Source organism: Durio zibethinus, chromosome 17 (genome assembly GCF_047325235.1).
Source record: "Durio zibethinus cultivar Kanyao isolate XHJ-2024 chromosome 17, ASM4732523v1, whole genome shotgun sequence".
NCBI classification, from domain to species: Eukaryota; Viridiplantae; Streptophyta; class Magnoliopsida; order Malvales; family Malvaceae; genus Durio; species Durio zibethinus.
In genome coordinates, this window is record NC_143178.1 from 4,705,193 (window position 1) to 4,719,345 (window position 14,153).

Sequence of the window (14,153 nt, forward strand, 5' to 3'; positions counted from 1 at the left end):
GGTCAATAAAACAACGTGAGGCCCATTTTTTTCCTTGTCCCACAGAAAACTGGCATTGTCTTTATTTTCTCCATCAAGGAAAGTGAGTAGAGACCAATAGCCTAAACTTGTGACTTTTTGTGAGTAACTCGCGACTTCTTGATTAATACAGTAATGGATAAAATCAGCATCAAAATGTCCTCAGTGGGCTACATTTCAAGGGGATCTCTGTTATTTTGATTGACCCAAAAACACCATGAGCACTCCCAATGTCTGCTCCAAAGCTTATTTCATTTTAATCTCCTTTTGAGGGAAGAATTTTGACTACTCTATTTACTGACATTATCAGGATTCCAACAGACCAAGAGGACATTTGAAGATTCTAAAAAAAAGAAACAAGTTTTACTGGTTGCCATAGGAAAAGAAAAAAAAAAAAGCCTTCCAATTGTTCTAAATTCCCAACCAATCGTTGAATTCAATTTCTTCCTAAAATTGGATAAGCAAAACTCATCGTCTTTATACGTAATTTTAGTATGAATAAGATTCGGGTTTGGGATAGCAATGGTTACCAGACGCCCCTCCTCCTTGCAACAAAAGTTGGCTTTCTAGTTTCAATGGGAACCCTAGATTTAGAAAGGCCTTTGGGCAAGCACTTAGGTCACTATCTTAAAACAAGCAAAAGACAAGATTGTCGCCTGTTCATAAAGTGTTAAATTTTTAATTTTAGTGATTAAAATTTAAATTTTGACTATTTGAATTTAAAAATAAAACAAGATTGTCTGATGTTTCAAGTTTCTGAACTGATATTGTGGCCCATTTAAAAGTTCAGTTAAGAATCACAGCACTATCTAAGTATTTGAATCTCAAACCGAACCCATTCATTTGCATAAAGTGTTGCATTTTTACATGACACTTGCCAAAATTTTGACAAGAAAAACACCCTGATAACTCAAAATTCTCTTAACAGTGAATGGTTTACCATGCTATCTATTACTCTTCAGGGATACTATCGAGCACCGGATTGCTACCAGGGCAAGGGGACACAACGCTAACACGATTCATTGGAAGGTCCACAAGCTCACGAGCTACATCTCTGAATTCAAGAATCCCTCCATCTTTGCACTTTGAAAGCAATCGAGCAGCTTCTTGCTTTGTCATCTTCACTTTTACTCTTACAGTTGTACTTGCTTTCCCATCAAAGCCGGTACGACTTCTCTTGATATCCTTCTCATCCTTAACTTTTAGCAATGGTTTTGTACTTGAAAAGGAATAACCATTGTAATTCTTTTGCTTGATTCGTGATTGCTTCTTATTCAGCTCATCTCTGTATGTGAACTTTGAGGCACTCTTGGATTCCACAAGTTCAACAGTTTCACCATACAAAACCCTGTGGAAATAAGAAGCAAGAAAGGTGAGCATTTTTGTGTGGGAAAAAGATGGGTTTTATTTTTTTTCATCCTTTTTGTACTGATAAAGTGCAATTAAAGCCAGGCAGGGTGAGTTTATATAGAAGCAGGGGGGGCCTAGGAAGGACACGTGATTGGTGAGTGAGGAGGGAGTGTATTTTGGGCAAAGTTTGAAACTCAATTAATAAATTTGGCTAAGAGAGATGGGTCAGGGCGTCAAGTGCACGAAATTGAGACAATGAAACTTCTGTTCGGTCAAATTGGAAATTTGGAATTTAGCATTGACTGTCAAATGGTTGGCCCTCCCTTTCCATCCTGTGCTGGCCATACTGTGGACAAACAATCATCGATTGGATACCTGATCCATTGTCGCTTCTGCTTGTGCTTCTCTCCCCTTTCTCTTCTGTGGCGTTTGTAGGAAGTTCAGGTGAAATTTACAAGAAATTCATTATTCTTTAGTCGACATTGTAATTATTTCATTTAATTAATACTATTACTACTTTTGATTAATTAAGACTGAGAAGTGAGGAACCATTTTTTTATAAATTGCGGACTTTTTGATTGAGATGTTACTTCATGCATGAATCTAACACCCCAAAAATAAATAAAATAAAAAAAGACCCATTACCGTTTGGAGGTTAAAGTGTGTATTTTTTTTTAACATATAAGGTCATAATGAGAATTGATTGTATGAACTGCATCATCCCAGAAAAAAAAAAAAAAAAAAAGGGGGAATGCAATCGACAGCTTTAATTTGTCTGTCTTGGACTAACTTGCATGTAACACATTACCTTATATAAAAAAAAAAGGGTTTACGGACTTCTTCCGGCTATATCCCGGTAAAAATTATAAACTAATAGGGTTTATCAAGTCATGGTAAGACTTTTGTGAAAGAGAAGAGAAAGAGAGCCTGACAAACATTAGACAAATGAGTTTCGGAAAAGAAACTGAGCTTCAGCTTAGCTCATTTGATGTAGCATTTCGACAGAAACTACAAAAAAAAAAAAAAAATGATCGACAGAAACTTAAAAAAAACGCGTGGTTTTGGTTTGAAAATTTTGTGGCAAAACACTGGTATCGATAATCTAAGTCAATGCCGTTTGTTTTAGTTCGTTAACATCGTATCAATTAACATCCCAAATTCCAAATCGGTCTGTTTTACCCTTCCCCTTTTTCCTTTTGGATGGTTCAAATGGGAAAAAAAAAGGGTCAAACTTCGCATCTATCTTTGTTACAGCTAGATGAAAGTTACGTGTTTTGACTCAAACCCTTCAAGCACGTCATGATTTTTACTGAGCTCAACCAGTAGCAGAAAGTTGAAATTACTGCGTCGCTTTTCTTTTACTGCAGGTTAAGTTATCCTTCCTACGATTTCCATTTCACTTTTACTTTTATCAACACCCAAAACACCAAGAAGCTGTTTCATATTCGTTATTCAGATTTAATGTGATTTGATTTGGGTTTACTATTGTCTGGAACGGTCAGTTCCTGACGGCTAGAGTTTAAGCATTCGGGTTAGAGATTGCGAGTTCCAATTATGAAATGAATTCGGACAAGAGTAACAGGATCAGCTCAATATCAGATGTTTAAAGAAATACTTGTTTGTATTTGATATATTTGCAATTTATAGTAAATTTTATATAAGGTACTTGGTGTTATCATATTAATAAATGTTTTTTAAAAAATTAAATTTTATATATTTATAAAAATTTATATTTATTTATTAATAAAATAATATCGTATCATTCAAATGTCTATATAATTTTACAATAATAATGCATCAAATACTCTTATAATGGTGATTTTCTTTTTCCAGATACGGCAGTCCTTTTCCTCGAATTTTTTTTATAATTATTTTTCCTCTAATTTTTTTAAATCAAAAGGCAAATTGTATGGCCTTGGCCTCGATCAGTTAACATGGGCCTAGGTAAAATTTTGGTTAACATGGGCTTAAACTTACATAGGAAAATCCTAAAAAAGCAGAAACACTTGACTATTTGGTTGTTCCATTATGCATTTCTTCCATGTAAGCGATATCGTTTAATTAGAAACAGAAATCAAATTTTATATTTTCTCTCACGTTGCCGAAACATGGCAGCCTTCTTTTGTAGAAAACGAAATCTGTGAAAGCGGAAAAAATTCTTGTTTGAAAGTCACCGTCAAACTTCTTGGTAAATTCCAAAACAGAGAAAAAAAAGATGGGCGCAGCGCAAGCGGAGACATACCAATCCTTCCAATATTCTTTTCTCATAATCAACCATGCCTTGGATTATTGCCTCTTTGTATTTTCTTTATTTACGATTTCTTAATCTATTATTAAATCTTTTTTTTTCTAGCTTATAGCTTTTATATGTTCATATGTTCACGCTTAACAAAGGGTTTTTTTTTTTTAATTTGTCAACAAAAGTCAAATTATTCTAAATCCGTTTGCTAATCAGGACATTATTATTATTATTATGGATCATCACAGTTTTATTACCATTTATTAGATTATAAAACTTCAATCTAATCACATAAGTGAAAACATAATCAAATAATTAATAAATCACATAAAAAATAATAATTTAATGTGATTCAACCTAATTGACTTATGTCTACGTTTGAGAAAAAATTTACTAATTATAAAGAATTGCATCAAAACATTAAAACAATTACTCACAATTAATATCCATAGACTCTCTCAATTTTTTTTAGTCTTATAAAGTATTCTCAATCGAAATAAACACATATTTATATGCACTGATACATCATACTTATGTAGACTATCTCAATCTCCTTTAATCTACTCACAAATATTCAAATATATATACCTATAAGTTGTAAATTTTAAATACTCCTATAATGTGTTTATCCCATAAAACTTTACTATTATGTTATATCTTTTTTATATACCTAACCTTTAAAAACTTCACATATTTATAAGCATATAAACTTGGCTAATAAGAATTTTTTTTCTCTTAGAATTCTTCTTCTACAAGTCAAATTTACTTATTAAGAATCTATTTGTTTTTAGAAATTTTTTTTGTAAGTCTTTTTAATCTATCAAGTAATATCTAGCTAATCTTAAACAAATTTTTTAGGGGATTTGTGTTACTAGTCTCAATAATCTCTATTTCGACTCAAATTCTATTAAATTATTTATTTTTATACTAAACATGCTTACCTCCACTTGCAATGAAAGTTACACAATCATATTTTTTTGTGTGTCTTCACACTTAATGAAAATCAATTCTCAATACAAGAACTTGACTTTTTTATTGAATCAAGCTCCTTTGGACTTACTTCTTCCCATAGCTAGAATCATGTTATAATATCACTTGTTATGGATCATCGTAACTCTGATACCATTTGTTGGCGATCATCATAGCTCTGATACCATTTGTTAAGTTAAAAGATCTGAATCCAATCACAACAGCAAAAGTATAAACAAACAATTAATCAATCAAATAAAAGACAATAATTTAACGTGGTTTAGCCCAATCAGCTTACATTCACGGATGAGAAAAAGGATCAACTAATTGTAAAAAATTACATCAAAACATCAAAACATCAAAACAATCACTCACAATTAATACCCATAGATCCTTTTAATCTCTTCTAATCTTATAGAGTATTCTCAATCCAAACAAATATATACTCATGTGCAGTAATGCACCATACTTATGTGGATTATTTTAATTTCCTTTAATCCATTCATAAACATTTAAACATATATACCCATAAGACATAAATTTTTAGTACTCTTATAGGGTGTCTATCTTATAAAACTCTATAACTCTTTTACATATTTTTTTCATATCTAATCTTATAGAGACTTCACCTATTTATAAACATACGAACTTATCCATTATGAATTCTTTTACTCTTAGAATTCTTATTCTATAAATCAAACTCACTTATTAAGAATCTATTTTCTTAATAGAATTTTTTTTTTGCAAATATTTTTTTTTTTATGAAACAATATCTAATTAATCTCAAATAAATCTTTTATATGATTTGAGTCACTATTCTCAATAATTATAATGTAATGCATAATGAGTATTGATTAGGAATATAAAACCAAATGAAAATTTTGCAAGTTCTAGATTGCAGCCTCAAGTGCTATAAAAACTGGTGTTGATAATCTAACTTTTTTCTCTAGTTCTAAGTCTCCCGCAACCGTTGGAGGGAGAGCTTCTCTTCAGCCTAAAAGAAAACCCGTTTCCAATGAGGAAATTGAGGCTATTTTGGTATGTAAAACCCTCCTTTCATATTGACAATCTAATGGGTCTTGGTTGTAGCTATCCATGTTATGAAGCAGTAAAGTGCGTAGCCAATAAGAAGTGCTGGTTTTTTCCATGGGGTTTGGTCATGAGAATGAATTGATAATGTGTTTTACTAATCTTTTGGTCTATCTGCAGTTTGTAAAACTACTTATTTGATGTGTCCCTCTTTATCCATTTATTCTTTAGTCAGAAATGTCTCGGCCACGCCGAGTACTTAAACCAATATATTGAACATGCAATAATACTGGAAGAATGAATTTTTCAATTTTTGGTCTTATGCTTTAGTTTGTAAGACATTTATGGATCTGTTTTGACACCCTTTTGGCAGTTGGGTAACTGTTTCTAATTAACTGGTGGAGTTTCAACGAGGGCAGCCAATTTCATGGACTTTTAATTTGCTCGTTCTTTTTCTTATCACAATGTTGAAACTTCAATTTTCTAATGATATTGGTGCGCCGTAAGGGAAACAGAAAGGGGCAACACCAATTTCGGTGAATAAACACATAGAAAGACAATTGAATTGGGGCCTTTTCTGATGCATATTTGTATATTTTAATTATTAATGTTGATTCCTGATATTAGAAGATTCGTAAGTTTGTTGTTTTTTGATGTTTGAAGTGTTTGTGACAGTGATTCCTAACTAAGCTTTGATAGTCAAAATTGCACATAATTCATACCATTCATACACGAGAGTTGAGAGAGAAATGAAATGGAATCATCACTTTGGATCCTTGTCTAGAATAGCTTCAAGAACAGCAGACTTAGGATTCTTCGCTGGAGGGCCCTTTTCTCTGCGTTCAAGCTCGTCAAGGCGAAAAGTGATCAATCTATCCCAGTTTCCTCCCTCAAAAAGAACCCCTGCTTTTCCATCAGTGATCCGCTGCACAATACCACAATACATGTAAAATGGGTTGTTAGGATTCTTCACAATTGCAATCATTCCAGGCATTAACAGTGGCAAGTCTGGTGGTTTTGGCTTCTTTGTGGCAGCAAGTGTAGCAATACTTCCAGAATCGGAAACTGGCTGCTTTACAGGAGGTGGGTTTTCTTCAATGAACTTTTTCAAACCCTTTTCACCACCCGGAAATCCTCCAGTTAGCCCCATCAGCTCCTTTTCAAAAGCATCTTCTGGAACAGGGATTGCTGTGCTGCCAGAACTTTCGTCATCTGTAGTAGCAAGTGGTGATGCCTCCTCTACGTTTCGCTTGAGCTCAATTTCTAAACCTCTTTCTCCATTGCAAAGTCCCCTACCTCCCAAGAGTTCAAAGAAGTCAAACTTGGCATAAAAGGTTTTATGCTGTTTGGCAACCGGGAAAGATGACTTGTGAGGACGATGTGAGATTGGGTTTTGTCCAAGGAATTGAGATCGAAGTAAAGAACCTTGAAGGGCTGGGAGAGTGATGGATGAGGCCATGTTTTTTCATAGGCAAGTCGAGTAGCAAGGTAGCAGATAACCCCTCCTCTGATTCTGGCCACAATCGTTTCCATTGGTGGTTGGTTTTATCTTTAATTATTTGCCTCACAATTAACCGTAACAGAGGCTAGGATACATCTGATTCATCAACTTCCCTGCGTTATAAGACAAAGCAAAATAAATTCAACCATACATCTGTTTACAAGGACGACACTTAGTAGCATCATAAAATAGTGACATGTCGGCTTTAAAATTTCACCGAAGCGAATGAAATAATTTCGTTCTCCTTTTCGTTAGGTAAATCAGCAGTATGGGTTGAAAGTGAAAACAAATCGCCCGAACACTTTACCTCTTTTACAGCGTGAGAAAAATTTACATAAAATTTTATAAGTAAAATTTATAAAAATATTTAATTATTATTCTCACAAAATTTAAAATATTTATATTCAAATATAAATTTTTGATAAATTTTTATAATTTACAGAAAATGAATTTTCTAAAAGTTACAAGCTGGAAACTATAATTTTTAAAAAATTACAAAAAAATTTTTATTTGAAAATTTTATTACTTAATGCAATAAAAAAGTTGTTATTAAAAAATTATAAAATTTAAAATTAATAAAATTAATTTTACTATTTTGATCATAGACAAAATGAAATCTTATGAAATCTTAAATAAACTAAAGATAAAATAGTAAATGCAATTTTTTTATATATTTAAAATTCATTATTTTTTTAATAAATATTTTTTTACGTATCAATTATTAAAAATTTATAATAATTTTAATTCAATTAAATGTTTCGAAAATTTTCTCAATTTACTTATCATTATAAATTTATCCAATTAGCATATTAAATTTTAATGAAATTTTATTACTTGTATCATATATGATAATTCTTTAATCATTTCTTATAATATCAAGAAATGAAATGTATAATCAAAGTTTTATAAGATTTTATTATTTCTTTAAAGTTAAAATAATAAAATTAAGTTATTTTTTATTCTTTATTTTCAAGAGTAATTTTTATTATATTGATTAATAAAAATATTTAATAAAATTCATTATTTTGTAATTTTTTAAAAAATTATATTTTTTTATAAAATATATTTTTAAAAAATTTTATAACTTTCTGAAAATTTATTTTTAATAAATTACAAAATTGATTGAAAATTTATTTTTGATAAGTAATAAAATTTACGAAAAATAAATATTTAGAAAGTTGTGAGAAGAATAATTATTAAATTTTTTCTATAAAAAATAAAAAAAAAAGTTGTGAATGGAAAAACAAAATGCATTCAGAAGCCCTCGAACAAAAAAAGAAACTACTGTAACGTTCCTCGAACACAAAATCCTTCTCTCCTTAGCTTCTCGTTTTCTACATTGTCTAAAAGTCTCTTTCCAGCTGTAAAAACTAAAAACAAAAGAAAAAAAAAGGGTCTCTCTCTTCTTCTTTTGTTAGAAATTTTTTTTAATCAAATCATTATCAAGCTTGTTCTTTTCTGCCGCTTATACAATTCAAGAGATCAACTTCTGTAAGCTCTGCGGAACCTTCTTCTTTTGGGCAGCTTTTAGTTATTGTTTTAGCTGTTGATCTTGGGAAATCAATGGTTATTTTTTTGCTATTTTTAATTCTATTTTTAATGGTTTGAGCTGTTAATTGTGGAACTAGTTTATGAACTTTTGGTGGGTATAGAAAGAACAATAAAATTTCAATGGTTTGATTGTTTCTAGTTCACGACTGCCTTACCCCTGTTTCGTCTTATTGTGGTTGATTAATTTCTAGTTAGGAGATAGGACATAGTGGCTTTAAGGAGTTTTAAAGCAATGAGATGTGAGTGATGATTATGTTGGTAGTTTAGAATGTGATGCATCCCATATTGATAGAAAGATTTAATTATTGATGAATAAAATTAATTTTTATATTAATTTTATTTATATTTTAAATAATTATGATTGAACAGAAACAATTATCGTATAACAAATGATCATAACTATTTAAATATAAATAGATTGTTATTCATAAAGCTCATGATTATATAAAAGATCATAACTATCTGAATAAAAGTTTATATCTATTCATTCATTATAAATAAATCTTTCACTATAACCATTTTCATTATTTCTAATTTAGAGAGTTTTTTAAGGCTTTGTTGTATCCTAGGCATAACAGTGTTGTTTACGTCTCAAAGTCATATTTTCTTCTTTCTTACTATTTCTGTTTTCTTAAATTTACTAACAGATTATTCTTGTGATTTTTCTGGCTTATTTTTGGTCCTCTAGTGCATAATTGGGGCTTCTATATTCCCTAAATTCTGTATATTTTCATATATGTCTAGATTAGCTAAGCATGAATCACGCTTCTAATTTTTTATTGATTTTAGCTTGTTCATCCTGATCTCTTAGTTGTATATTTCCGTAGATTATGATGAACATGAAATTTTATAGGTTTTCAATGCTTGAAGGTCATACAATTGCATATTCTTCCGAAAGAAATTGAATCCCGTTTCAAAAAACAATTGGCTTATTATTTGGAAAGAACTTGTGCAAGTGCTTAGGGACCTATGTCTTGATATATCACTTTCTCCAGAATATTGTTCTGGGTTGTAAAGCCTGGTGAGTAAGTCATTGATCAGAGCACTTACTTTTTTCTCTCTCAAACAAATTCTCGATTTGGAGGCTTGTTATATCAGCTTAAGTTTTGTTATATATTATGAGTATGATTGTCATTTTTTATTTTGTTGGTCACAGGTTTGTACTTCTTCCTATAGTGAATATAACTTTATGGATGACGGTCTTAAGAAGATCAAGGTGATTCCAGCTCAGTTTCAAGTCTGAACTCCCAATGGTGACTCTCCTCAAAACAGAAGTTCACCTGATTCACAGCCAAGAATTGATAATTCTTCGGGGAATTACATTTTGAAGGTCAAAAAGAGACCACGTTAAGAATTTTGAGTTCATCTTATCTCAATATTTTGGTTCTGCTTTAGGATAGGTCTTGTGGCAGTTTATGGTCTCGAAAAAAATTAAGAAATGCTACAGTCATGTTGAATCTGTTCAGTTTACTTGGATTGCCACGGAGTTCTGGTGCGGATGATCAGGAAAAGGTTCATATAACAGCCTCTTTGAAGTTTGCCGTTTGTTTTGTTGATAGCCACACATCCCTTATCACCGTATTTTCTCTTACTTTAAGGTTAAGTTGACTGCTGGAGAGTTAGAATCACTTAGATCAGAACTTGCTGATATAGAAGAGAGAGAAGCTCACTTGAAAGCTCAGTAAGGAAGAGTTGAATCTTGACTTTGGAACTATGATGCATATTTTGGTCAACAGTATAAGTATGCCTGTAATAATGTACTGCAGTGGAAAGATGATGTTTGACAGTTTGAGGCTTTAAATTTGAACTTTTAGTTTGGAATGATAGAAGAAAGAGTTATACTTGATGTCTAGGATTCTGAATAACTGTTTCTAGAACTGGAAGTTATGTGGAGTTCACCTTGTATATGTCAAGGCCCAACTTGCAAATAGTGGTCTCCAAACTTCTAGGTTTTCTTATGAGTTTTCCTGAGCTTATATATCCACAATTCCTAGCGGCGCTGACTATATATTGAGTTCTAGACACAATATTTCTTGATTTCTATTATTGAAGTTTTTGCATTTTTCAGATTGGAACATATCGATGAAATTTTTCTGTCTGCTCGTCTTTCTGGCTATTTGTACATCCGAACGGTATGAATATGCTCATCTGGCTATCTTTCTTCATATTCGTTTATGCTGAACCCTTTGTTCATGCTCTGCTTCTGTTCTGGTTAATGATTTTCCTATATATCTTTCATTCAAAGAGGTGGACAGCGTTACCTGGAGAACTGGCTCCTATTGATGATATCGATGTTGACGACTGGCTTCCTTGATTCGTTGTTCTTGATGGCCAATGTATATTCTTCTATTTGTTCTCCACAGGTAAATGTATTATCTTTTTTTTTTCTTCTATTATTATCATTAAAAGTTGCATCCAGATTCGGTGGTGCATGCTGCTTGGTTGGTGTAAGATGGAAAATGAATAAAAATTCTGTCAGGAGTACTGGAGCTGAAATTTCAAGTTCAAGATGATCAAGCAGTTTTTAATTGTTCTCTTCTTTAATGAACACGTCATTAAGTTTCAAGTCTTTTAATATTTTTTTAGCTCAACTTGGTCAAGCATTAATTAGACCACTAACAATGAATATTTATGTAATAGGCTGGTGGTTTATACACATTGCTTGCTGATCAACTTCTTAATTTATACTATGCAGATTTAAGCCCTCAGGATTCCACCTTGCTGTCTGATGCTTCTGAAGTAGGTTCTCTGACAAGCTTTATGAAAGAAGATAAAGGGACACAATCTTCCTTTTATATTTTAACACGTCAAGGACTGCACTACGAGTGTTCACATGATTCTAAAATTCAGGTATACCTTGTGTCCTTAATTTGCATATATCAAGAGAGTACAATGTTTATTTCCGTACTCATTTAGATCGATTTTTGTAGAGTTGTGCTGTTCTAACCTCATAAAACGTTCTTTCCTCTATTTCATATTATTTTATAAAGCATGCTGCTGAGCAAGTGTATTATAAGACCTCAATTCTCCATTTTCTTATTTGAATTGATGAAGAACATCAATCCACATGACAATCTTTGGGACTTAAACTAGGTAAAATATATATAAATATGTAAAATGCCATTAAGTGTTTTGATTTCTTCAGAACTCAACGATGTGAGGTGTCCATTCATGTAAATACATTAATCAGTTGCCATTAGATTTATATCATGTCTGTTCATAGTTAGAATTATTAGTCTGATTCTCTTTCATTATAGTTGCCTCACAACAAATGCCAAAAGTATGGAAATATATAGATGGTAGTCAAGATTGTCATTTGTAACACTTCAAAATTGTTCTTATTGGGTTTTATACATTTTAAAAAGGATCAAAGAATAGAACTTCACTATGTATGTATGTAAAATTTATTTATCGAATTTGACTTGTAATCTTTTCTCTCATTTCCTTGGTGGATACCTGGTTATCGGCTTTGCAGACAGACTACAAAAGTGGGTTCTGATGTTAAGGTTCCAAATGGTTTAAGGGAAAAGTAAAATCATTTATAGATTTTTTAACAGTAACCTGAATATAGGTCAAATTTAACTTGCTTATTGAACTCAGCTTACATTGAATCAATGGGATCCCACTAGCCATTCTTTTGTTGATGTACATGTGATGGCATTTCCCCTTTGAGTTGGAATTCTTTCAGTTAGAAATGACAGTTTTGATTCTTGGTTGCTTTGATCAACCAACTTCTTTTGTATGCTGAGGAAGCTGTTGGATCTTCAAAATTGTTTCAGGACGAGGACTTGAAGCTTTATTGACTGCTTTTCTCCAGAAAGAACCCTCCAAATTCTTTCCTTGTGATTAAGCTCTTCATGCATGGACAACGGGGCAAGGTAGAACAAAGATGACAGATCCCATAATTAAGTTTTAATTTCAATAATTTATACTCACGTGAATCACAAAGCATAATGCATTGAGAGAAGCAATCTCTTTTTTAGTTTGGTTTGCATTTTGGGTCTTTAAACAAACCCCAAATCACCAGATGAACTGGAACCTCTTTGGGGTCAATACCACTGAAACCTTCCTTCCATGTCAGCGCGTTTGAACCTCACTGTGACAAATAAAAAAGGAAGAAAAACTTGGTTTTATTTCACTTTCCTATTCTATAAAACTATAAATATCATATGTATTTAAATAGAAAAAAATACTTAAGCTGCCGGGTTGGGATGAAATTACCAAAGAATATTTTCTAGTTAAGGCAATATGATCCCCACCTCGGGTTGGCAATTTATCCGTACATGTGAGTTTCGAACCGATAAACTTTTTTTTTTTTTTTAATCGAGTTTTGAGTTAAATATTTTTGAAAAAAATCAATGTTTGATTTTGTGAAAACTTATCTCAACATGATATATATTATTTTTTATTATTTATTTAATTATATATAGTATTTGTATATTTATTTAATTTTATATTTATATTTAAAATAATATTTTATTAATTTTAAATTGAATCAAATCAATTATAAATTTAAATATATATTAATTAAAAATAATAATTTAATATTAAATCGGATCAATTTGATTAATAAATTTATAAAATTAAATTAAATTTAAATCGAATAACAATTTATCCGGATCCAATGCGATCCTTACCTCATTATGTAATTTGTATTGGCAAAAGGAAAAACTTCCTCATTAATTTCCCCTTTTCCAGTAACGAAAGTGCCCAAGATAAAGAACCTTCCCCCTGTTCTATTGAGGGCTTTGCTTTTCTAGTTTTCCTTTTTCACCTTTTCTAGTTGGAAAGAAAAAAAAGAAGTAAAAAAGAGCAAACATGATCTGTTTTATCGTTAGTTCATTAATCATTACAGTTGTTTTACTTCCTCACAAACAAGTAATATAGGTATATTCCTTTCTTCACACGTTTTAATTCTTTATTATTTATTACTGTTAACAGTACTTTTTTTCAGCACTTTTATTTTTTTAATGAAATTACAAGTTTGATTATTAAAAAATTATAATCATAATCAAACATTATATTTATAATAAAAAATTATTAAATAATTAAACAAAAAAATTAATCAATATATTAAAATATAATTAAATAAATTTAACATAAAATTGAATTAAACTCACATATCGTAGAACTTAAATTTAAGATATTAAATTTTCAAAATGTTTTTATTTTTTAATAATTGTTTAAGATTAGATGATTACTTTATTTTTTTAAGTGATATTTATTAATTTAATAATTTTATTATATTTTATTATGAAATAGATAAAAATATTATTAATATTTTATAAATTATTATTAAATAATATTAACGTTATTAATTTATATTGCTATTACAATATAATTATTTTGATACTTTAAAATAAAATAATTTTTAATTTTTAATAATATCAAACATAATAATATTTTACTTTTAAAAATAAATAAATAATTATTAATAAAGTAAAATAATTATAAATAAAAAATAATAAAATCATTGTATTGAAAATTTTAGCACGA

The 14,153-nt window shown here is 30.5% G+C and overlaps 2 protein-coding genes and 1 pseudogene across 3 annotated transcripts; 1 reads left to right on the forward strand and 2 right to left on the reverse strand.

Annotated features, from left to right (window-relative positions):
* Positions 1–832: 832 nt before the first annotated feature.
* On the reverse strand, positions 833–1,464 carry LOC149513971 (uncharacterized). The gene has a single exon (XM_089745797.1). It carries the CDS (start codon positions 1,396–1,398, stop codon positions 970–972), a length of 429 nt encoding a protein of 142 aa, XP_089601923.1. The 5' UTR covers positions 1,399–1,464; the 3' UTR covers positions 833–969.
* Positions 1,465–4,554: 3,090 nt separating this feature from the next.
* Positions 4,555–7,182, reverse strand: LOC111287297 (NAD(P)H-quinone oxidoreductase subunit S, chloroplastic-like). The gene is made up of 2 exons (XM_022877742.2): positions 6,328–7,182; positions 4,555–4,781 (listed from the first exon to the last, which is right to left on the reverse strand). The coding sequence occupies exon 1, from the start codon at positions 7,062–7,064 to the stop codon at positions 6,369–6,371; it is 696 nt and encodes a 231-aa protein (XP_022733477.2). The 5' UTR covers positions 7,065–7,182; the 3' UTR covers positions 4,555–4,781; positions 6,328–6,368.
* Positions 7,183–9,962: 2,780 nt separating this feature from the next.
* Positions 9,963–11,715, forward strand: LOC111278946 (uncharacterized; annotated as a pseudogene). The gene is made up of 5 exons (XR_016329097.1): positions 9,963–10,169; positions 10,256–10,338; positions 10,726–10,789; positions 10,903–11,020; positions 11,353–11,715. The product of XR_016329097.1 is annotated as an uncharacterized LOC111278946 (transcript).
* Positions 11,716–14,153: the final 2,438 nt, after the last annotated feature.

What these genes read in the sequence shown, in the direction of transcription:
- LOC149513971 (XM_089745797.1), bottom strand. Translation starts at nt 1,398, where the DNA reads ATGCTCACCTTTCTTGCTTCTTATTTCCACAGGGTTTTGTATGGTGAA.
- LOC111287297 (XM_022877742.2), bottom strand. Translation starts at nt 7,064, where the DNA reads ATGGCCTCATCCATCACTCTCCCAGCCCTTCAAGGTTCTTTACTTCGA.